General features: G+C 34.9%; 1 protein-coding gene across 1 annotated transcript in view; it reads right to left on the bottom strand.

Annotated features, from left to right (window-relative positions):
* Window positions 1-24,952, bottom strand: part of nop5 (nop5 ribonucleoprotein) — a 187,123-nt gene that overhangs the window by 12,707 nt on the left and 149,464 nt on the right. The window contains exons 12-13 of the mRNA XM_090387823.1: window positions 23,982-24,043; window positions 6,378-6,508 (exon numbers count right to left, since the gene is read on the bottom strand). Coding sequence (XP_090243949.1) covers window positions 6,378-6,508; window positions 23,982-24,043 — 193 coding nt within the window. The remainder of the gene's footprint in view (window positions 1-6,377; window positions 6,509-23,981; window positions 24,044-24,952) is intronic.

Raw genomic sequence — 24,952 nt, 5'->3', positions numbered from 1 at the left:
GTGTCCATGATTTCCCTTTTAATTATCCTTGGAAATATTTTATCAATTGCTGTGATCGTAGCAGCAAACAGTGTGGTAACTCACTAAGTTTTATTTGACACCTCAACAATGGCACTGGCTGTGCCGTGAGTGTGTGCAGAATGATCCCTACATGCACCTCCTCAGCCAGTGTCAGAAAGATGGCGACCGTGCAACAGAAAGTGCAGTGTGTTGTGGTATGCTGAATTTAAATCTGTCAAAACAGTGCAACGTTAATACCGACGTACTTACAGACAAGACTATAATACGTTGGTTTAATACAATTTAAGGAAACTGGCAGTGGCCATCTTACTGACACTGACTGAGGCAGTGTGTGTAGGAGTCATTCTGTGCACACTCACAGCACAGCCAAGGTGTCAAATAAAACTTAGCAAGTCACCACGACGTTTGCTGCTACAATCACAGCAATCGATCAAATATTTCTGAAGATAATTAAAAGGGAAATCACGGACACCTTTTTCGATTTTAACGAGCGAGTCGTTATGAAAATCGAAGAACTGCAGGTGAACCACGGCACATGCATGGGTCGGGACATGGTATAAAAAACACCCGATACTGAGCTCCGTTAATCAGTGTTACTCTTGTTCTTCAGATGGGAAAGGCAGCGAACTTAAGTGAGTTTGACAAAGGCCAAACGACTGGGTCAGAGCATATCCGAAATGGCATGGCTGGTGAGATGCTCACAGTCAGCCGTGGTTAGTACCTACCGAAAGTGTTCTGAGGAGGGAAAACCCACGAACTGCCGGCGAGGTGTTGGATGACCACAACTCATTGATGCTCGAGGTGAGTGAAGGCTCTCCCGGATGGCACATGGCAACAGAAGGGAGACTGTGGCACAACTCGCCGGTAATTGGAATGCTGGTTACAACACACAGTACATAGAACCTTATTGAAAATGGGGCTGCATAGCCACATGCTGTTCCGAGCATCCATGCTAACCAAGGTTCATCGGCGATAGTGCCTACAAAGGGCACACGAGCATCAAAACTGGACCTCGAGTGATTGGAAGAAGGTCATCTGGTCTGACGAATCATGTTTCTTGTTGCACTGTGTGGACGGCCGGGTACACTGCAATGTCTTCCTGGGGAAGTGATGGCACCTGGATGCATCGTGGGAAGAAAACAAGCTGGTGGCAGTGGTGTCATGCTTTGGGTGATGTTCTGCTGGGATACCCTGGGCCCAGGCACTCTGACGTCTACCACCTACCTAAATATCATTGCTGACCAGGTACACCCTTTCATGGCAACGGTCTTCCCCTCTGGTGGTGCCGTCTTTCAGCAGGATAATGCGCCATGCCACATCACCCGGATTGTTCGAAACTGGTTCACGGAACATGAGGAAGACTTCCAGGTATTGCCCTGGCCTTCAAATTCCCAAGACATCAATCCCATTGAACATCTGTGGTTTGTGTTGGAACTGCAACTCCGATCTGCGGCGTCTCAACCACGGATCTTACAGGAGTTAAAGGATCTGCTGGTTACATGTTGGTACCAGATACCACAAGACCCATTCAGAAATCTTGTAGCGTTCATGCCTAGCCGGCCACGAGCTGTTTTCGCTGCATGTGGAGGACCAACATCATATTAGGTAGGTGGTCATAATGTTTTGGCTCATTGATATATATATATATATATATATATACATATATATTATTTTTATGGTGCACACTGCAATGAAAATTAAATTTAATTGGAAAACTACCTATTTGATATTAAAGTACAGCCATTAAATTTCACTGACAACATACTTATATTCCAGTACAGTATGCTTTTAAACATTAGCTTACCTAATATTTTTCTGTCTGTGGACTTTTTTTTTTTAGATATCAACTGATTTTGATTTCTTCAAGAAAAATACTGTTGCAGACTTTGACCTATTCACAAACGTTGAGTCAATTTTATTCATAACAATGGCCATGGTGTTTAGGTTTAGGCTCGGCTTTCAGGAACATTTTCAAAACATCACCAGAAAGAAAACTCAATGCACTATCATTTTGTGTTCTAACCTGATTGAATATTCTCTCACAATCAGCAGTGCTAAGGAATTGTTAAAATGTCAAGCATAATTTGGAATAATCTGTTACATTTAAAGCTTCTTTGTGCACTTGTCAGCTATTCTTTATTTCATAATAGCATCTTGTAGGTTGTCACACCAAAACAGACAGAACTGATGATGCAAAACACCCACTGCTAAATTTTCAATGGCATAAGTACTGGAAACTTATCCACAAAAAATTTAAAATTGATGCACTGTGAACTAAAATTTGTGCTATCTTGGCAATTATAAGAACAGCATTTTTCAATGGGAACTAGTGCACTCCATAATGTACTTCCTCATGGAACAGTCTTCTCTTGTTTTAGATTCTCTGTGACCTTGGCAGTAGAAATGCCTACTAGTATGTCAGACTCATCTTTCTGATCTAGTCTGCTATGATAATCAACTTCCACAATGGAAGCGGAAGATTTAAAAACTGTTGGTAAAATAAATTTGCACATCCTTTGACATATCTAAGAGTAATTACCTCAGTACATGGTGTGAACTATGCTGGATTTAAGAACAAACTTTCTGTATGAGTGAGGATAACATGTTTAGAATTATCAACTTGCTTAGCTGTTTGGGACTGCTTTCACCAGAAATTTGCAATTCAGAAGTTCTCTTGAATTCATCAATTTTTCTTCTTTTAAAACTTGGTTCACGAACTACATTTGAAAATGACAGTGCCATTCACTAGTGACTTCTTGTTGTACCTTTAAATTTGGCAACTCTGAAAAGAGCACTATAGGTTTCTCTCCATTTTAACCTCTTCTTTAAATAGACTTTTCAATGGTGGCACTTTTCTACTAGTCTAGTCACGCATTTAGCCAAAGTCTACACACATTCTTCAAAATATTTTTTACTTGAGTGGCATGCATCATTTAATAAATTGCTTAAATCTCTCCTTCCTTTTAGAACTTCTCTCTAGACAGAAGAGAATGTCTAGCAAATATTCATATGCTTTCACAAAGAGGTATGCAACTCCCTTTTCAGCACAAATTAATAAGTTAACAAGTGCTCAATTTCTTTCCTCCTTTGCCACTCCAGTTTTTAGGCCTACTGTAACAGGCATATTATCAATACTAAGTGCCAGACAGTTTCAGGTTGTTCACCCTTATAACCTGTAGAGTTACATTCCAATGCTGGCACGAGTGCAAGCTGCTTTCAATTTGATCTTTTTTTTATTACGAAAGGTCACCACAATGGAATCACTTTGAGTACTGCCATTTGAAATGCAGTTGAAAATGGTCTATTTTTTAAAGACACCAATAAACCTTCATTCCCCATCTGTCCTGTACAATTTTACTAATGGCACCTACTATTTTTGTGCTTACACAATTGTATTTTCTTGCTATTTCATTATTAGTAAGCATATTTTTGAACAATGTGCCTGCATATATACAAAATTTATTGCTATCCATTATAAAGTAAGGGCAATACCCCAGAATAGCCAGGCTAGAGGGGGGTTTACACAAATTAAATGATAATAATAATGTATGAAATAGGTATGATCAGCACAACTCAGAAGATTATGTTCCATGTCAAAAGATGCAAATAAATACTCTGCACTTATGATAAAATCATCACCAAGAAATGCAAAATCTATTTTTGCATTTATTTGTGTACCTCATGTTTATTTGCAATTTCTGATTATGTTGCATTTCCTGCTACTTGAAGGGTGAAATCAAGTAAAAAATATAGATTTCCTGTTGTAAAACTGGTTAACCATGAGAGTAATAAACAGATTATATCAACAAGGTTAGATGAAATGAAAAGTAAAGTGAAATATTAACATAAATGCATTTGTTATCCTGAATTGCAAAACCATATTAAATACATTAAATATAATACAGGAAAATTAAAAATGAGAGGTACTCAAAAAAGATCAAGACTAATCTATTCCATTTTTTTTTGTCTCTGCATGTCCAAACAATTATTTCTGAACCAGCAAACTAGAAAAAAAAATATACCCACAAGGAAAATAGTAAACCAATATGACATTCAGTCCTATTGAACAAAACAAGTAGAAACTTAGGAATGTTTGCAAAAAAAAAAAAAAAAAAAAAAAAAGATATTTGATATACCCAGATCCACGGTATTTAGATCACATAAAATGCAAAATATCAGTTTCTTTCTTCATCAACATTTTGTTTATGAGGGTCAGGAAGCAGCCAACCTTGAAAATATCCAAAAAAAAAAAAAAAAAAAAAAAAAAAAGTTTTATTAAGTACAATGCATCATTACCATTACCTGTGGTCACTGGAAGACTTTTCTCCTTTGCCACCATAACCAATCGGCTTAAACCACAAACTTACTGATAACATTTTTGAGAAAGGAGTTGAGCTAAAGGCAAATTTACAGAATATGGATCATATGCAGCAACATACTTATGATTTATGTACTAAAACATGAAGATTTTTTAATGAAGAATATATATATATATACGAGGACCATTAAGAAAGTAATGCCTAATAATTTTTTGCTTTCAAAAAATGTCACTGATTGGTCACCAGAGGGCTCTAGTTTCACCATACTGAGTGGTCTCATTAGTGCAGCACATAGATAGTTCAAAATGGTGGATATGTATCAAGCAAAGAGTGGTGATTGAATTTCTTACCAAGGAAGAAGTGACGCCTATCGAAATTCATACAAGTCTTAAAAATTTTTCTGGTGACAATACTGTAGATGCGAGTACAGTTAGATGTTGAGTAAGACACTTTAAGAGTGGGGAAAGTGACATTCTCGACAAGCCAGCCCCAAAGCGGCCAGCCAGTAAGGTCAATGACAACAGACAACAAGAGCTGGATAAATGTGCTGATCAAAGAGGACTGCTGCATCACTACATGTGAATTGTGAAATGCAGTGGGTATAGGGACACCTGTTGTGATAACCATCATAAAGGAACTAGGCTACAACAAGGTGTGTGCCCAGTGGGTCCCAAAAATGCAGACACATGAGCACAAAGAAGCCCAGAAAGTCATATGTATGGAACTTCTCCAGCACTATGAGAGGTTTTGCTTTCATACACAGTCACAGGTGACGAAACCTGGATCCACCACTATGACCCTGAAACAAAGAGACAGAATGGAGTGGCACCATCAAAATTCACCACACAAAAAGTTCAAAAGACAGCCTTATGTCAGTAAAGCCATGGTGACAGAGTTTTTGTATAAAGGTGGGATCTTGCTTGTGGACTTCTTGGACTGTGGCACCACAGTGAACTCAGATCGATATGTGGAAACATTGAAAAAAGTGAAAGCCTGCACAACTGGACAAAAACCTCAATGAGGTTCTTCTCCATGACAATGCACGGCCCCACACCAGTCTGCACACAATGTAGGCCATTGCAAAACTGGGGTGCACTGTTCTTCCCCACTCCTCTCATAGCCCAGATCTTGCACCTTCTGACTATCACCTCTTTGACCAACTGAAGGATGCACACTGTGGAATCCATTTTGTGGACAATGACCAGCTCAAGCACAATGTTTGCGAGGTCCTCCAGAGCCAGGGCAGGACTTTTACAGGATTTTTCTCGTGCAAGACCACAATTTGAGGAATCTCTACAAGTAAAATAAGGCTAACAGGTGCACATCCCTCTCCAATATTCCATTTCAAAGCCATTTTGTGCAGCTATATATTATTAACTGTCTATTATTACTTCAAAACACAGATAACAGTGTACTCAAGTAGTTTTAAGGTAATAATGTATGCATACTGAAACAGATTTAACATGTATGGTGTTATTGCACTGCATTTGCCCATGAAAAATGCACGCACACATACATATATATAAATATGTAAATACCAAAGGAGTTGCGCAGGGTGGGTAAAGTGCCTGCCTGGCAACCCAAAGGTCGTGGGTTCGAATCCTGCCTCAGGCTTGGATCAAAGTACTGCAAGAACCTTGGGAGGTGCATTATGGCCACAGAAGCTGACGCGCCAACAACTACAAAAAAAAAAAAAAAAAACCCCAAAGGAGTTTTTTATATACTGAAATAAAGGTTATACTGTATATGATAGTCCTATTTTTATTATATATAATAAATTCTCATTTATTTTACTAATTTGTGGTCAGTTTCTTCAAGGAATATCATGACAGTTTAAATTCTCTCTTTTTTTTTAAAGTCTGCATTAGCAATGACTGAAAACAGTTTATCTGAAACGTATATAACATTCTGTTTGTAGTTATTCAGGATAAACCACTTTTTCTACTTCTGTGGAGTCACTGAGATGTAATTCAACTATGCTGTATATTTATAGAGTTAAATGCCAAAAACTACAATAGGCATTTATGTAGAACATACCTTCATTTTCTTCTTTGATTTCAATTTTAATTTTTTTGGGCAATGGTGCTTGTTCCTCATTGTCATCATCATCAAATTTCCTTTTCTGTGGCAGAGTTGAATCTGCTGCAGGCTTGTACTCCAGAATTTCACTGTTTTAAAATAAATATTTATATTGGTTAAATTATTAACAACTAAATCAGAATAGCTTTGCTGTAGGGTATTAAAAAAATTAACACTTTTTTTTTGTTTAAAATAAATGAATTTGTGTTGTTTGGCATCTACTGAATTTGGTATTAAATCAAATTTTATCGAGGAAAAAAAAAAAAAAAAAGGCACAAGGTTGTTGTAACAAACTGGAATATCACTTGAATATCTTGAGAAAGTTACAGGGTGGTAATTGAAATAGAATTCATTTGGCACGCATTAGAGGGACTACAACCAACATAGTACACGGCAAGTATATAACGATCAAAAAGATATTGCAGTACATGCTGCCTCTTTATATTGGGTTAAAATTAGCTCCAATAATTAATTTATAGCAAAAGCTTAATTTGTCTAGTACTCATCTCTTGATCCGTATTTATAACTTTTTGAAGTTCATAAGAAGGTAAAAGCAATGATTGTCATCCATAAATAATTGTGTAAATGAGAAGAACTAAAACCATTGTGTTAGAAGCCAAGAGTCCAAATGAAGGACTTTCAGTATATTCACCAGCAGTTGGCTAAGTAGTTCAGTGTGAAGGTAAGATTTATGTAGTAATTCTAGCACCCGTGATACATCACGTTTAAACATGTGGGAATTTAAAATGCACAAGGCTCCATACTGTTGACAGACTAGCCAGTAATCTCGAGTTTAATATTTCCAGTAACGTATTATGCTAAAACCATTAATAGAATGGTTATTAATGGTTTTAGCATAATGACCAATAGGATACTCCAAAATGAAGCTAGGGCTTCATATTGGAGTATCCTATAGTTGGAATTTAATTTAATTAGGGTAATTAAATTAGCAGAACCAATTAATGGGTTAAATTATGTGACTGTAGGTGTTGTGTAAGTTTGGTGCCTGATTGGTTAGTTTTAAAACTATTGTAATGGTAGTATGCCCTCGTTCGCCGTTTGAGATTACCTATATTTCGTTGTCATGCTACCTATGTAAAAAAAAATTAAATTAAATTTTCTGTTTATACTCTGGGATGACCAAATGGCCAGAGGAGTTCACAAGATAGACAGAATACAAGAAACAGCACCATATTCAGCAGTCAAGGCTTGAACCCGGTCACTCAAGGCACGTGTACTTATGCACCCGTGCACCTGACCATTGGGCTACGGCAGCCTATCAGGCATTGCAATCTGGTTGACATTTAATGAGATATATTACATTGTTAATGTCTTGTATTTTGTACTTGTGAGTCTCCTTATAATTACTAAAGGAGTTTCCCAATTTATTACAAGAAGAAAATATTAATGTAATGTTTGTTCCTGCAAAATGTTACATGGCTGTCTTGCAAACTGGCAGTGATACGGAAGAATAATATTGGTCTTTACTAATATTATTGCTGCAAAGATTATTAATGCTATTTTTTATTGCTGATATGGTGTTTTGAATCAACTGCTTGGGGTAATTCCTGGCTGTAAACATTTTTGTCAAGTATTGTAGTTCTGTTGCTAAGTCTTCTTGTGAATGACTATATTTTATGGCGTGATATATCTGGTTGTACAATACAGAACTCTTGTTGTTATATGGATGGTGGGAATGAAAATGTAAAAACTTCCCTTTCTGTGTTTTCTTCCTGTATATTTTGGTTCTGAGTCTGTTGTCACTTTTGTATATGGTTAAATTAAGAAAATTGATGTTATTGTCTTCTAATTGTACGGTGTATTTAAGTCTAATGTAAAATAATAAGAGAAGTATTCCATTGCTACAATAAACCGAATTAAGGTACAAGCTAGGGATAGGATACAAAATACTACTTCAACCAACAATCGTAATATTAAAAAATACTTTATTTCTGTCCAATATGTTGAACAGTGGCACAAACAGCTTAACAGATTCTTTAAAGATATTGAATTTTTTAAAATTGTGGCCAGGCCAATATGAAAACTACACACTATACTGAAAAATCGCTCAGTCCTTTCCTCTTTCACAACACAAATAAATGAGCTGGTATACTACATTTCCCTCTGAATTTTCGTGTTAATCAACACGCAGCCTCAGTTTGTGCTTCTCGTTCAACAGAGTCAGAATTAGCCTTTCATGCCGTTAACGAAAAACACATTTATTTCATACTATCAAATTCATTTTTCAAAACTCTTATTGACTGTTTCATTCACTTCCTTTCGCTCCAGTTATAACCTATCGACAATACACACAATTATGGGGGATATTTTGAACAGCTTGGTGCAAAATTACATTAGATTAACACTAAGATAGTCGGCCCAAAGTTCTATTCTAAAATATTGCCTTCAAAACAACATTGTTCCGAAGTTTGCCAGGGTCAATTTTAATCATAAAATTTTAGGCACAAAGCAACTAGCACTTGCCACACAGTGTAATACAGTTAAACTTGCTTTAAGATCTCAGTATTCTAATAAACAAAAATACCCTTCAAAAGTTAGGAAACTTCGCGAGAAATTAAAAAATTATCTACATCCTAGCAATTGGTCGGTATTGAAGACCTCCATAAATTTGTGATGGGAAGTACAGCCCTCAGAAATAAAACACAGACACGTTAACAAATTGAATACATTATTGGGAGGGTCAAAACACGTTCATGCGAATTCTAACATCGTCATTGTCATGGCTTGCGACCAAGTACATACGACTTGGGTGACGACACTCCCGCATACAGACAACACGCTACCACAGAATATGTCAGCTAGTTCGAACACCGCCCTGCCCAACATTGAACGAACCGCATATCAACAGGTTACAAGTCTTTTCTCGTATACGCTATCACAGGACCAGATTTAACTTTTAGCCAAAGGATTAAATTATAATTTACCACCTCGAAAATTACCTAAAAACCAATGCGTAATTGATATTGAATTTGGACTTTGTAATATTCCACAAAAATATTTATTTATTAAACAAGTTAACCAAGTGGTGAATAACAAAAGAAACGTGACTTCCTAAATTGAATACACAGGACAGTTCAGCTTTATGTGAACTTCTGGAAAATAAAGACATTATTATACAGAGGACAGATAAAGGAGATAGTTGTAATACCCAATAAACATGATTATATTAATAAGTTAGATTCAGTTGTTTCAGATACCTCCACTTATCTTGAAGTAGACCAAGCACTATTTACCAATTTGGTCAATCAATATAATAAAAAGTTAACTACATATCAAAAAAAAAAAAAAAAATGGCTGAATTACTATGGCTCAGTTAAAGGCCAGAACATACAATATTCCTTCACTTTTTGGTCAGGTAAAATTACACAAGACTGGATTTCCTATTTGGCCTATTGTTTCCTACAGAAACTCGGCATTTTCATCCTTGGCCAGACATGTATATAGCATTATAAAACCCTTTAGACAGGCGATACAATTTGGGATTAAGAACTATGATACATTATTTAATAACCTTAAGGACTGTAGACTTGGCGATAATGATAATCTATTCTCACTAGATGTTACCTCGTTATATACAAATGTAAATGTTGAATTCACATTAGTTATTATTTGGGATATGTTAAATAATAATTCTATACCGATTAATTATACGAAGCTTCCTATTAAAGACATTTTTCACTTAATTAAACTCTTCATCATCATCAGCCATTTTCAATCCACTGCAGGATGAAGACCTCTCCAGCAACTTTCCAGTTCCTTCTGTTTTGAGCACTGGCCATCCATTTACTACCCACAAACTCATGAATTTCATCTATCCATCTCCGCCTTTGTCTTCCAGGTTTTCTTCTAGCTCCTCTTGGGTACCATTCTGTTATTTTCTTAGCTCGAAGACATGATGACAGATGGACTATGTGTCCTGCCCAAGACCATTTTAGTTTTTTAGTTTTGATAAGAATGTCCTTTACTTGAGTTTGCTGCCTAATCCATGTGTTTCTCTTCTTATCTAACAGTCTGATTCCCAATATAATTCATTCCATTCTTCGCTGTGTAGTTCTCAGCTTCTCTTCCATTCTTTTGGTGAGTGCCCAAGTTTCACTTCCATAAGTCATGGTGGGAAGTATACATTGGTTCATTATTTTACGTTTCAGACAAACTGGGATATTGCTCTTCAGTATGTGACTATATTTCCTGAATGCTATCCATCCAAAATTATTCTTCTTTGACTTCCAGCCATTTATCATTATTACAGCTAATAACTTGTCCCAGATAAGTATATGACTCCGCCTTTTCAATTGCTGCTCCTTCAATCATTATTTCCCTTTCTCTGGCATACTTGTTCATCATTACTTTTGTTTTAGCCATATTCATCTTTAGTCCAAAATCCTTACTAACTGTGCATAACTGATTAAGATTTTCCTCTAATTCTTTGAGATCGTGGCTTATGACCACAATGTCATCTACAAATCGTAAATGGTTTAAGTACTCTCCATTCACATTGACTCCTTTCTGTGACCAGTCTAATCTTCTGAAAGCTTCCTCAAGGGCAGTAAACAGCTTCGGAGATGTGTCTCCTTGTCGAACTCCTTTCTCGATTTTAAATTTCCTACTGTCTTTGTCTAGTCTAACAAAGGAGGTAGCATTCTCATATATTTTCTTCAAAATCATAATATGTGGGATATTTATGCCTTCTCTTTCCAGTGCCCGAAACATTGCCTTATGCTGTATGGAGTCAAATGCCTTTTCATAATCCACAAATGCCAGGCATAATGGTGTTTTATATTCATTTGATTTCGCCATTAGCTGTGATATTACGTGAAGGTGATCCATAGTTGAGAATCCTGTCCTAAAGCCAGCTTGCTCTTTCGGTTGATTCTCATCAAGTATTCTTTCTAATCTGTTAGTAATGAACTCTTAGTTGAGGCCAACTATATCACCTTTCGAGACAAAGTATACAAACAAATTTTTGGTTTGCCAATGAGACTGAGCAGCTTAATATTGGAACTATTTGAGTGTATACATTCCATGCCTTTTTTTACCCCGTATCACATACTATGGGAGGTATTTAGACGATGTTCTAGTTATTACTGATAGTAGTACTATCCAAGACATTTTACATTCATTTAATAATATTCATTCTAGATTCAAATTTACATCGGAAAGACATTAAATTTTCTAAATTTCATGTTTACTCGGGACTCGAATAAAATCCAATTTAACGTCTATCAGAAATCTACAAACACTGGCATGCTTCTACATTATAACAGTCAACCATTCTCCTACAAGAGATCTATTATCTTTAATCAATTTCTAAATGCCTATAAATATTCAACGACAGAATCTGCTCTGGGCTCAGAAATACAAATATTAACCAGCAGATTCTTAAACAAGGGTTATCCCCTTGCTACAATAAACCGAATTAGGGTACAAAGCTAGGGATAGGATACAAAATACTACTTCAACCAACAATCGTAATATTAAAAAAATACTTTATTTCTGTCCCATATGTTGAACAGTGGCACAAACAGCTTAACAGATTCTTTATAAAGATACCGAATTTTTTAAAATTGTGGCCAGGTCAACACGGAAACTACACACTATACTGACAAATCGCTGTCCTTTCCTCATTCACAACACAAATAAATGACCTGTTATACAACATTTCCTGTAGTGATTGCAACTCGTCGTACCAAGGTTCTACACGTTTCCCTCTGAATGTTCGTGTTAATCAACATGCAGCCTCAATTCGTTCAATAGCGTCAGAATTAGCCTTTCATGCCGTTAACGAAAAACATACTTGTTTATTTTACGAGGACAAAATACTTGGCGTCCAATGTAATTATACCAGACTATTAATTGCAGAAACAGCCGAAATGAAATTACACGAGAATTCTGTTAATCTTTGCCGGCCATTTCTAATCTCCGATACATGGCATTTTACAAGATAAATAATCCATATTTAAGCTTCATGCTCACTCCTATTCAGTAATTTTTGTTCCTGTGATCACAAACAAATGGTCGAAAAGCGTTGTCAGCTTCAGGAAGGAAAATCGTTTTGCATTTTTTTGTTAAATTTCTTTTAATTAATCTATTTAATTTTGACATTTAGAAGTTATAGTATGTTTTATTGGACTAAATTCAAAAATATCAAAAGCTTAAATTTCCAGTACTCACCTTTGATCGATCTGCAATTGTTATGGTTTGAATAATAAGAGATTGGTTAATTTTAAGGTGATTGGTTTTTTAAAAAATTAAGTGGATGATAAGTGGTAATTACGATGAAAACGGGATTAAAATATGCGCAAGGAAGTAGAAGTGCACTAACTCCGTCCTTGGTTGTCGTGAAGTTGATTAAAGTTGAAATTCTAAATAGTGAATAAGCCAATAGTCGTAACGGTGGACTTTCGTTAAAATGTCTTCAGTTGGCAAGTTAAGTGAAAGGGAACACGTACTGTATTTAAGAAGAATTTTGTAATCCCGTGATGCACTTTGCCGTTTGCGGGAATATCAAATTGGTGAGATTCCAAAACAGAGAAAGATTGAAGGGGAGTTTCGCATTTAAAATGTTTAGATCGGAGTGGTGACAGAACCATTCTATAATGAGGGCTTCGTATTGCAAGATTTTGTAATTGTTTTTTAATTTTAATATGGTGATAGTAAAAAATAATATTAATTAATATAAAAATAATATTAATAACCCTATAAAATGCATTACAAATAGCAAAACACGTCTTGTTCTCCCTTACATAGTAATCTTGCAGGACAATTTCGGCGAATATTTGCAGGCACAGACATTACACTTATTTTTTGAACCTACAATAAACTTGGATCACTTTTCAATAAATATAAAGAAACATAAATATCCAACAAGCAAAATGAATAATATTATTTACTTAATTAAATGTCAACAAAATTGTAACGCCTGTTATATTGGCAGTACTACAACCAAATTCGGTTCAACCCGGTCATCTAATACAAGAGCTTATTATCACTACAATAGCTTCAGGACGCTATTCAGCACTGAACTCACTTTACAGGACAATCCAGCACTGAACTCACTTTACACATACGCTCCAACAACCATACCCCCCCTAGTTGATTCAGCTATCACCATATTAAAATTAAAAAACAATTACAAAATCTTGCAATACGAAGCCCTCATTATAGAATGGTTCCGTCACCGGAGTGGTGACGGAACCATTTTAAACATTTTTTCTAAACATTTTAAATGCGAAACTCCCCTTCAATCTTCCTCTGGTTTGGAATCTCACCAATTTGGGATTCCTGCAAACGGCAAAGTGCATCACGGGATTTCAAAATTCTTCTTAAATACAGTACGCGTTCCCTTTCACTTAACTTGCCAACTGAAGACAACGTAAGTCTACCGTTACGACTATTGGCTTATTCATTATTTAGAATTTCAACTTTAATCAACTTCACGACAACCAAGGACGGAGTTAGTGCACTTCTACTTCCTTGCGCATATTTTAATCCCGTTTTCATCGTAATTACTACTTATTCACCCCCTTAATTTTTTAAAAAACCAATCACCTTAAAATTAGCCAATCTCTTATTATTCAAACCATAACAATTGCAGATCGAGCAAAAGGTGAGTACTGGAAATTTCAGCTTTTGCTATTTTTGAATTTAATCTATTTAATTTTTTCGTCTTAATTGCTGGAGAGCATCATACGGAAGTGTTCTACGTATTACAGTAGACTCGATTTTCCGGAATAGATGGTAAAAAAAAAAAAAAAAAATTCCAGGATAATCCAAAAATATAGCAAGTCCCTTACATACGTAAGAGATACATTCCAGGACTTCTTACGTAAGTCAAGTTTTATGTAACTTGGGAATGACTAATAAAATATTGCTACAATATACCCGATATGGCAAAATTACAAAAACCACATAATACCCTCAGAATAAAAAGAGTTATATATTTTTGATTAGTTCAATTAAAAAATTTACCTGGGGACAGCGATGAAGTAGCCGGAGTGGCACATAAAAAAAGAAAACATAAAAGGAAGAAAAAAAACCTGCATGTGATTGTACTGTAAAAACTTATTTGTATTCCGTAGCCTTGGTTATTATAATTGGCCTTCATTTGTGCCGACCGCTTCTCATATTCTGCCTTTCTCTTTTATTGTGTTCACAGTTGCCACTGACAAATTTGAATTCCGCACTGATATTTGTTAATGTTTGGCTATTTTCATACATCCTTTTTATTTTAATTTTCTGATCCAACTCGATCGCTTTCCTTTTGTTGATAGATTTACTAGTACTGCTGTCACTTATTCTCTTAGTCGGCATCATGATAAGCCAAACTTAAATTTTCTGAAAAGAACTTCACAGGGCGAAAACTCATTTATAACCCCATGCGAGCTTGCATTTTACTAAAGCACATTTCTGGAGGTCACTACCATAAAATAATAAAAACAATTTGCAGTTTCCGGTTTATTGGGCTCTTCTATTGATCTTATTGCATTTTTGATAATACCGATAACTGGAATTGTGTGGGTTTTACGTTACGGTATTATGGTGAAATGAGTTCCCTTTCTGAAATCTTCAGTCATAAAAAAAAAAAAAAAAATACAGTTTATAAATAAGGTAACATAAGTCCAAAGCTACATAAGTCGGCGACTTACTGTATTGAAAAATGTCCAGCCAACCTACACAAAAAGTATGGCGATAGATTAAAAAAAAAAAAAAAAAAAACCCCAAACCTACCACGCACTGTTCGTGTGTACAATACACCAGTTATATTTTTTATTTTTACAATGTTGATTTTAAATCTAATAGCTCCCCTTTATTTTTTTGCAATGTCGCATACGGTTTGGTCACCAACATTATTATGGTTCTTTAGAGATTTAACAGATGCACCGTTTTCAAGTTTGTTTAACTGAAAGCACAACTCTTGCACTTGCCCATAATTTTTGCAGTTTCTAAAAAAAAAAAAAAAAAACCCACCCTGACATTCCTGACAAATATCAAAACAAAATTTGTCCTTTTGCGGTGTGACAGAACACAAATCAACGCAACACACTAAAACAAACTAAACATTTGGTCTCATTTTTTTTTTTTTTTTTTTTTTTGAGCGGCTGGTGTGAAGACAGCAGGGGTTGCAAGATAATAGGTACGCTAATCTCCCAATGACAACTTATAATGCCCACTTCTTGTCTCTTATTTATGACTTGCAAAATATCTGTTTCTAGTTATTACTTGAATTTTCATGATTTCTGGTTGTTTTTTTTTTAATTTGGAGTCTTGAAATTTGAAATTTAGGGTCCCGGTTAATCTAGAGTCTGCAGTATATTGAGGTAAACTTCTCTTATGTTAAAAATACTGATATCAACGTAGAATGTATTGAGCATTACAGCTCTGGTTCATACTATTAAGTCTATTGTGTATAGAATTAAACTTGATTAGGAGGTTCTCAATAACGTTTTTATTGCCAATCAGTAATATGTCGTCTGCATACCATATAAATAGTTTGATTCCGATGGGAATGGCTGGAATATCTATCTTTCAATGCTTGCCAAATAGATTTCGGAAAGGGGGGCTGAAACGCCCAACCCCATTTGAATCTATAAATCTGTTCATAAGTGTCATTTAAATTGAAAATGTCTTTCTTTAATAAAGATAGAAGTCAATTCTAAGATATTGCTGATGCTAAGGGTGGCGCAATTTTTTAGTGTGGTGTCCATTGTTAACAGATTCCGTAGTTCCCGCACTGTGTAATCCAGATTTACGTTGATATAAAGAGAAATGTCATCATACAATGCGAGCATATCATTGTCATTATATACCTTGAATTCTGAAAACCTCATTAGTGGGGAGATTATCTTGACGAGGAACAATGACAGATTAGCAAAAGCTGATTTCTTACATGAGACAATAGGTCACAATGGGTAACCTGTTTTGTGTAGCTTAACGATACCAAACAAATGTGGTAGGATGTTGCTTCTAATACCTATATTTTTAGCATGTGTAATTAATCTCTGTTTGAATAAATGTGTAATTAATCTCTGTTTGAACTCTCTTAAGAATGTCTAATTGGTTGTTTAATCTTGAAACTGTATGTATTATCTATCCGGTACGTATTATCATCTGAAAGAACCTCTAGAATTTTCTCTACGTACGTTCTTATCTAAAATTATTAGATTTGTAACCCCTTCAATCAGGTTTTTGAATGACAGTGTTCTGATTCACGAGTTGATAATAGCATTGGTTTCATGTATTAACCTGTAATTCAATTATACTATCTTGAATGGGGGTATCGAGTATCATTAATAGCGAAATTGAAGCAGTATTCGAGCTCAGATAGCTCTGTGGAAGTAAACGGTTTATGACTGAAGATGTATCGTCTATGTGTGAGTGCATTCCATTTCTTAAGGTGTCTCTTAATTACTGTATGTTGAACAGCATTAACTTACGCTTGTTGTTAAAGTCTGAATTCAGACCAAGCTTCCTGTGAGATATTCCTTTTAAGCCAGAACTTCTGATTATGCATTTGATGTAGTAGTCTATAATTATTTCTCATAATTAATTGAGAAAAGACAGTACTTTAAGACTTAACTATAAAAATCTTCTGTCAATTTGCAAAATTCCATTAATGATAAGTACAACACCTCTACTGTTTCATCTATCCCTTTCCTATTTCTAATTCTAGTTGGCCCAGATGGATGCAGATACGATAAACAGGAAACACGAATATTCCAAAATCCTCATCATGGACTTTATTAGTAAATTACATATTGCGTCTTGCAAATTATATTATTCCAAAATTTGCAAGAGTATGTACCAACAACACATGTTGGAAATACCCTCGTATTGTAAGACAGACCTCATTAGCAATTGTTAAACACAAGCTTGGGAAAAGATTTTGGGACAAGTATAGACTACTACATTAAATGCATTATCAGAAGTTATGGCTTAAAAGGCATATGGTCACAGGAAGCTTTGTCTGAATTCACAGATCTGAATAGCATGCATATCAATGGTGTTCAACATACAGATTAATACATAGTAACACACACACACACACACACACACACACTGATGACATCCCCCCTACATCTCCAGTTGTAAACCTTTCATCGAAACCATTTACTTCCACAGAGCTATTTGGGCTCGAATACCACTTCAATTTTGCTATTAATGATATTCGATACCCCATTTGAGATAGTATAATTGAGTTACAGATTAAATTAGAAATCCACTCTGGAGAGAAGAGAGAGAAAAAAAAAAAAAAAAACCAATTTAATACATGAAACAAATGCTAATATCAGCTCATACATCAGAACATATCCTAACCTTAGTGAACAACAATTAAAGAATTTACATAAACTTCGGAGGAATGATGACATTGTCATTCAAAAAGCTGACAAAGGGGATACAACTGTAATTTTAGATAAGAACACATACACAGAGAAAATTTGACATGTTCTTTCAGATGATAATACATACCAGATAGACAATACATACATGGTTTCAAGATTAAAAAACCAATTAGACATTATTCTTAGGAAACACAGAACAAAGAAAGAGATTAATTTACACATGCTACAAAGTATAGGTATTAGAAGCAACATCCTACCCGCTGCTACCTATCGTCTCCTATAAGTTATACAACCTGTAAAATATAGTCATTCACAAGAAGACTTAGCAACAGAACTACAATACTTGACAAAAACATTTACAGCCAGGAAGTACCCCAGGTAGTTGATTCAAAACACCATATCAAAGATAAAAAATAACATCAATAATCCTCGGAGCAATAGCATTAGTAAAGACTATACACAATGCACCACGATTATTCTTTCATATCATAGCCATTTTGCAAGACAGCCGTAACACTTTTGCAGGAACAAACATCATGTTAATATTTTCTTCTTATAATAAATTGGGAAGCTCCTTTAGTAATTACAAGGAGACTCAAGTACAAAATACAAGACATTAACAATGTAATATATCTCATTAAATGTCAACCAGATTGCAATGCCTGTTACCTAGGTCGCATGACAACGAAATAGAGGTAATCTCAAACAGCGAACGAGGGCATACCACCATTACAATAGTTTTAAAACTAACCAATCAGGCACCAAACCCACACAACACCTACAGTCACATAATCATAACCCATTAATTGATTCTGCTAATTTAATTATCCTAATTAAATTAAATTCCAATTATAGGATACTCCAATATGAAGCCTTAGCAATAGAATGGTTTTGGCATATGTCACTGGAAATATTAAACAAGAGATTACCGGCCGGTCTTTCAACAATATGGAACCTTGCGCATTTTAAATTCCCACATGTTTAAACGTGATGCATCATGGGTGCTAGAATTACTACATAACTCTTACCTTCACACTGAACTACTTACCCAACTGATGACGAATATAATGAAAGTCCTTAATTTAGACTCTTGGCTTCTAAACCCAATGGTTTTAGTTCTTCTCATTTACACATTTATGGATGACAATGGGGAGGGGGAGCACTTTTTCTTTCTCTAGGCATAATTTTAATTATTAATGTCACTTTTACCTTCTTATGAACTTCAAAAAGTTATAAATACGGATCAAGAGGTGATTACTGGACGAGTTAAGCTTTCGCTATAAATTAATTATTGGAGCTATTTTTAACCCAATATAATAGGTGCACTTCTTTCTCTAAGCATAATCTTAATTATTAATGCAATTTTAGACCTGTAACTTCTACCTTCTTATGAACTTCAAAAAGTTATAAATACGGATCAAGAGGTGAGTACTGGATGAATTAAGCTTTCGCTATAAATTAATTATGAGAAAATAGACAGTATTTTAAGACTTAAAAACTCTAAAAATCTTCTAAATAGCTCCAATGCAAAACTCGTCAATAAACCAAGTAGTAGACCATAAAACATATCTTCTCCTGGAAAATGCTGCCTAAAACTCTCTTGCATGTTATTGTCCAAACATATTTTAAGTGCACTATCTAGTGTTATTATCTTTAGCCATGTCTACAGATAAAACACTACAGTGTGGTTAAAAAATCCAGGTAGCCTTCCGAAAAAGGTAGTTCTTTTGTTATGTAACCATTTAAGATCACACATAATGAGGGCAACAAAAAGGATAGGTACTAAATTAATTACAGAATTATTTGCAAATTCACAGACCTTAGCCAGCTGGACATCCCAATTAACACTCTTTAAATCATCTATATGTGGGAAGTGGACCAAATGGATGAAAACACAAAACAATGATTTTACACAAACAGAATGAACAAACCAACAATTTCACAGGGATGTAATGGGTGAAAAATTCACGAGAATCAATAAAACATGAGTTGATAAGAAATTGATTGCAGTGAAGTGAAAGTTCAGCCCTTCTTGAAGTTTTACAATAAATAAAAGCTTCATTCCACACCAACATTTTGTTTAATAAATACCTTTAAATTTGTGTTTCAATTATATGCAATAAAATATTTTTTTCTAAAATTTTCCTTTTAAAAAGTGAGGTGTTAATACTTGTATCAATGCAGCATACCTACAGAAAAAAAAGTCAACTGCTTACCCTTAAACAACAAAGGTATATGTAGCTATATCGCATACTGATACTACACAAACTTGAGAAACCATAGATAATTAAGATATCCTTATGCTGGTTACAGAAAATGGTCAGTAATCACAGCTAAATCTGTGACAACCAGAATGATGAAATTCAACTCTCAAGCATCCAGAGAGTGACACACTTTCTGTCAACTTGACTTCTGACCTTAATGCATAAGATTCAAAAATCATGAGATTGAGTCAATTTAGAATGGTGAGGGCAGAGATAGTTTTGGGCTTTCTTATTGCTATGGCTGAATTAGTTGGCCTCTGGTAAAGAATGGTTGACAAAATATTCAGTTTTTCTACCAGCAAATCGGAAGAAAATGGTTGTTAAAGTCAGGTGGTTTTTCATCCGGGTAAATTAAAAACATAGATAGATGCATCAACCAGTGCTGTACATATTAATCCTAACGTGGATTTCAAAACGAGACACAGTACACAATAGCCTTTATAACTCCTGCAGTTCTACTACCAGTGTTAATATTAGTAGTGGCAAAAATGAAGGGAGCAAGCTTATATAGCATCCGAAAAAACAACACTACCTATTTCATTTGCCCATTCTTTCTATTAAAGTTGTCCTGGTAAAGTTGATTAAAGTAACTCCAACAATCATTACTTTCTGCCCGAAAGCAAATTTTCACATATCTATCCTTCAACAATCCTCTTAAAATTTTCCACAACACACTTCTTGTGTGTATTGTCTGAGAAAGAGTAAGGAAGTCATCAGTATTTAGTTTACTCAATCCATTTAAAGCTTAAAAATTAATCATCTCTCCTCACATGTGCCTAGTTTCCAAACACTAATTTACAAAACAAGTCTTTCTTGGTTGAGAATACCTTTTATGACACTGTCATCCATTGCCACAGAAATGCTCAATACCAACAGAATCAACTATGTAAGTATGTATGCGTGTATTTTATTTAAAAATGTTCATAGCTTAAGGAATAAGCTGCAAGAGCTTTTTAACATTCATTGAACTACGGTTGTTGAAGCAATCTGCATCAACATTAGATTTTTATCTTGTATAAATGATCTGGTATTGGCCTACTTTGCATCTCCAGGTCTAGCTGGGTCAATTAATAATTTTCTAGCACGGTTTCTTTCAGTGATTAACACGTCTGGATCAGATATATTTTTGGAGGATATCAACCCTTCACTGCTTGAGGCTGAGCCACCATTGCAAAAAAATTATGCAGGAATATGAGTCATAAAATGCAGTCTGGTATCCACACCTCCTTCAGGAGTCAATGCATACCGTGACAGGATTTTCTCCACTACAGAAATCAAAGGTCTTGACATACTCAACAGTAGAAGTTCAGGCTGAAAATCATTCCTTCATATTCCCAGATTCAAAGACCTGAGAAATAAACATACCAAACCAAATTACAAAGATATTAGCCCAGTACTAATTAAAGTAACTGAGCAAAGAATTGGCGATATTTTTATTTTCAGTTTTTCCCTTATCTAAAAGTTCTAGAAAATGTGCTAGTCAAGATTCTGACATTTCAAGTTTCATGAAATAAACCTATAAAAGTTCACTATGGAGAACCAAGATGCCAAATCTTTAACCTGTTTTACAAGGAAAATAAAGCCTTCATGCTATTTTTTTTTTTTTGCTCTTGCACTCACTTCATCTTCAACAAGGCACAAGTAACTTTCTGAGACTACTTCTTTGCTATTGATTTCCTACTTAAATTAAATCACTTGCTATCTAATTGCACTGTTGTACAAGGAGATGCATGGTCAGCACCCCCTTTTGTTTTGATCAACATTCACTTCTCCCCCCATATGCTAATGAAATTATCATAACAAGTGCTCTTCCTAACCACCATAATTTCAAAAAGTCAAGATTTGTATGCACAAACTAATCCTTGCATATTTGGTTCCAGAAAATGCCAATTTAGTAAGTTGAAAAGAAGTACAAAGATACTGCCCACGTGGGTAGCAGAGTTGGTAGAATAGCTGTCCTCCCCACTGGGTGGAAAAGACCTGAGTAATTTTTTATGGGCCCTTTTCACACTGTGGCTGAGTTACTCAGTCTCGGTCGAGGGTGGCATGGTTTTTATTCCAAGAAACTCTGGTTTTTTTGTCCAGCAAACAGAAAATTGACTACAGAACACATGCAACTTACAGACATATATATACAGAGCAATATGGCCTTAGTTGCCAATGCTCCCAAAACCCTATTACAACAACATACATACTGTTATATTTTTTATGCTTTCGTATTTTTTTTTATGTATTATTTGCAACCTCGTAACTGCAGGGACTTGGATGATGAAGACTCAGACACTGGGGACCCCCTGTATATCAATATTTTTAGTCGGGCCTTAACTGTGCTGAATAAAAATGCATTATATTTTCTCTAGCAACTTTGGTCAAGGCTCTCTCCCTGTAAGTCCCCAACTTCTGAGGAATGAATTTGCTTTATCAGGCTCTAACTTAAAAAAAAAAAAAAAAATGTACTAGTGAATATGCTATACACCTGCCTGTTCTACAAATTTTGGTTAATGAAATTGATGAACTAGAAAGTGGATGGAAGGTACACTACATCATGCCCTTGCCTCTATATCTAGACCCAGTCTACTTCAAATGGAAACTCATGAGTGCTACTTTAAAATCTCCTTTCCCTTCTTTCTGAACAAGTCAACTTTGGCAATGCATTGAACTTCCCACAGCCCAAGTGCATCATCATACCATATTCAATCTTCCAACTGAACAAAATTAAAAAGATGCCTGCTTCTAACCAGCACCCTATAAATTATCAATGACTTCAATCTGGATGGTGAATAAATACTACTGTTTCCATGATACTGCCTTACTCAAAAATTAGTCCCTGTGAACTACTTAAATTGGCAACGGTTGTGCCCTAATTTTTTTATGAAATCGCCAAACACAAAATGTATTAGAACCTATATTACTTAGTACCATGCATGGGTTCAAGGTTGAGAAGATGAAAAAAGATACTAATTGACATTAGAGCTAAATTTCTGTAGATTGTAACTTTCAGGAAATACTTGTGAAAGGCAGTTGTTTCAGAAAGCAGAAGCTGAAGGAATTAAATGAGGAAGAACAAAAATTGGTTCTGTGAGTTTGAAGTTGGACAGGAATGCTGAATAGTAACAGCATGTGTTCAGACTGGTTTCAAAGAGAGAGAGATAATTATAGAAGTCAATTCAGAAGAAGGGTGCCTATGGAAGTATCTAAAGAAAAGGTATGCAGCAGAAACAGAACATCTAATTACAACAAAAAGGCAGTGTAGAATCAAGAGCTCAACTTCCTTGACATACATCAGTGGCTACAAAGCATACCTATCAAGTCTTTTTTTTTTTAAATCAACATGCATCTCAACATATGTTTTTGAGTTGGTCTGCCTCTACTGAAATATTTAAGTAACAGAATATATATTTAGTCAGCGGGTGGTTGATAGTTGGAACAAACTTCCATCTGTTGTAGTGGAGGTCAACAACTTAAATAAGTTCAAGGCAGAACTAGACAAACATTTGGAGTGAATAGATGGGAGGTTTTTTTTTTTTTTTTTTTTTTTTTGGCTGATGTTATACAAGCTTGCTTTCTTGCATCATATGCCTCTACTAATGCTATACAAATATTCTGCTACTTAATATATACAAATATTCAAAAATAAAAATAATTAAATATTTTGCATTCACACTGTGAAATATTATTTCTGTCATTATAACAATACAAATTTTTCCATAAACCTTTCTTTCGCAGGGTGGATTTGAAGACTGGTATTTTGCATAGTGCGAAAGAGTAACAGTTGCCACTGTGGTAATGTGAAGTCAATGCCAAATGGCAAATCATATGAAATTTCTTCAACGGAGTGAAAAAATGCAGTCACATACAATGTGAATGTGACTATGCATATTAATTAGTTTTCAATACAGGAAGCTACTAAAAATCTTTGAATATTTTTTAAATCTTACCTTTTATTTTCATATTTCTCCCACTTGGCTCTTGTTTTGCCCGTTCCACTTATTCTTTTAATCTGAAAAAAAGAATAGGTCTGCTAAGTACTGTTTTTTTCATTCCATTTAGCCATTCATTATTATGAATATATGCAAAACTTCATCAAAAAATAATGTGTAGGCAATTAGATATAATTACCTTAAAAGAATATTTTAAAGTTCAAAAAGTCTCACACATATATTACATTAGGTCAGTCCTTAGCTACTGAAGATATGTCCAAATTTTGGGATTCAGGCCATACCACGTGGATGTCAAATTTAAACACCCTTGAAAACAGGTAAGTTTGTAAAATAATTTTTTTAACTTATTAACGTACTGAATAAATAGTTTTAATTACCTTAACCATATAGATTAGCTTATTTTTGTATTTAGCTAAGTTAAAGCAAGAACTTCATAACAAGTAAAAACTGTAGCATTCTAAATTGTTATAATAAATAAACAGTTTCAAGAGTATAGAGAATAGCTTATGTTTAGCTATGCATTTAAAAAGTTAAAGCTCAATATTCACAAAGCCTTTGTTATTAATTTTTGTGGGAAACATTAAGTTGCAAGTAAGAATTCTCTTGTAGAACTTTAGTGTACTAAACCAATGCTCTTCTGATTTACAGTTAAGTATATTGTAAAAACATAATTTTAAATTTTATATAAAGAAGATTATAGATTAGGGTAGTAAAATCAGTTGTACTATGTCAAACTAGGTCATGAATGGTGGTGGAACTGACAGTGGTGATTCTCCTATGCACCAAACCTTCTTTGATTGCACTCACTGCAGGTATACACAGCTTTTTATAGCTGAAGGAGTCATTTCTTTGTGCAAGATGCCGGGAGTGTAAAAAATTCAAAACTCCATATACTGTTAAGCATTATTGAGTCTCTGAGGAAGAAAGTTGGCACAACAGAGCAAATTCAGTTGGCCTCAAAAGAGAAT

The sequence above is a fragment of the Mastigoproctus giganteus genome, chromosome 13 (assembly GCF_048544385.1).
Source record: "Mastigoproctus giganteus isolate SK-2022 chromosome 13, ASM4854438v1, whole genome shotgun sequence".
In the NCBI taxonomy this organism is placed as follows: Eukaryota; Metazoa; Arthropoda; class Arachnida; order Uropygi; family Thelyphonidae; genus Mastigoproctus; species Mastigoproctus giganteus.
The sequence above is the reverse complement of the archived record's forward strand: the minus strand, read 5'-3'. Positions and strand labels throughout refer to the sequence as shown.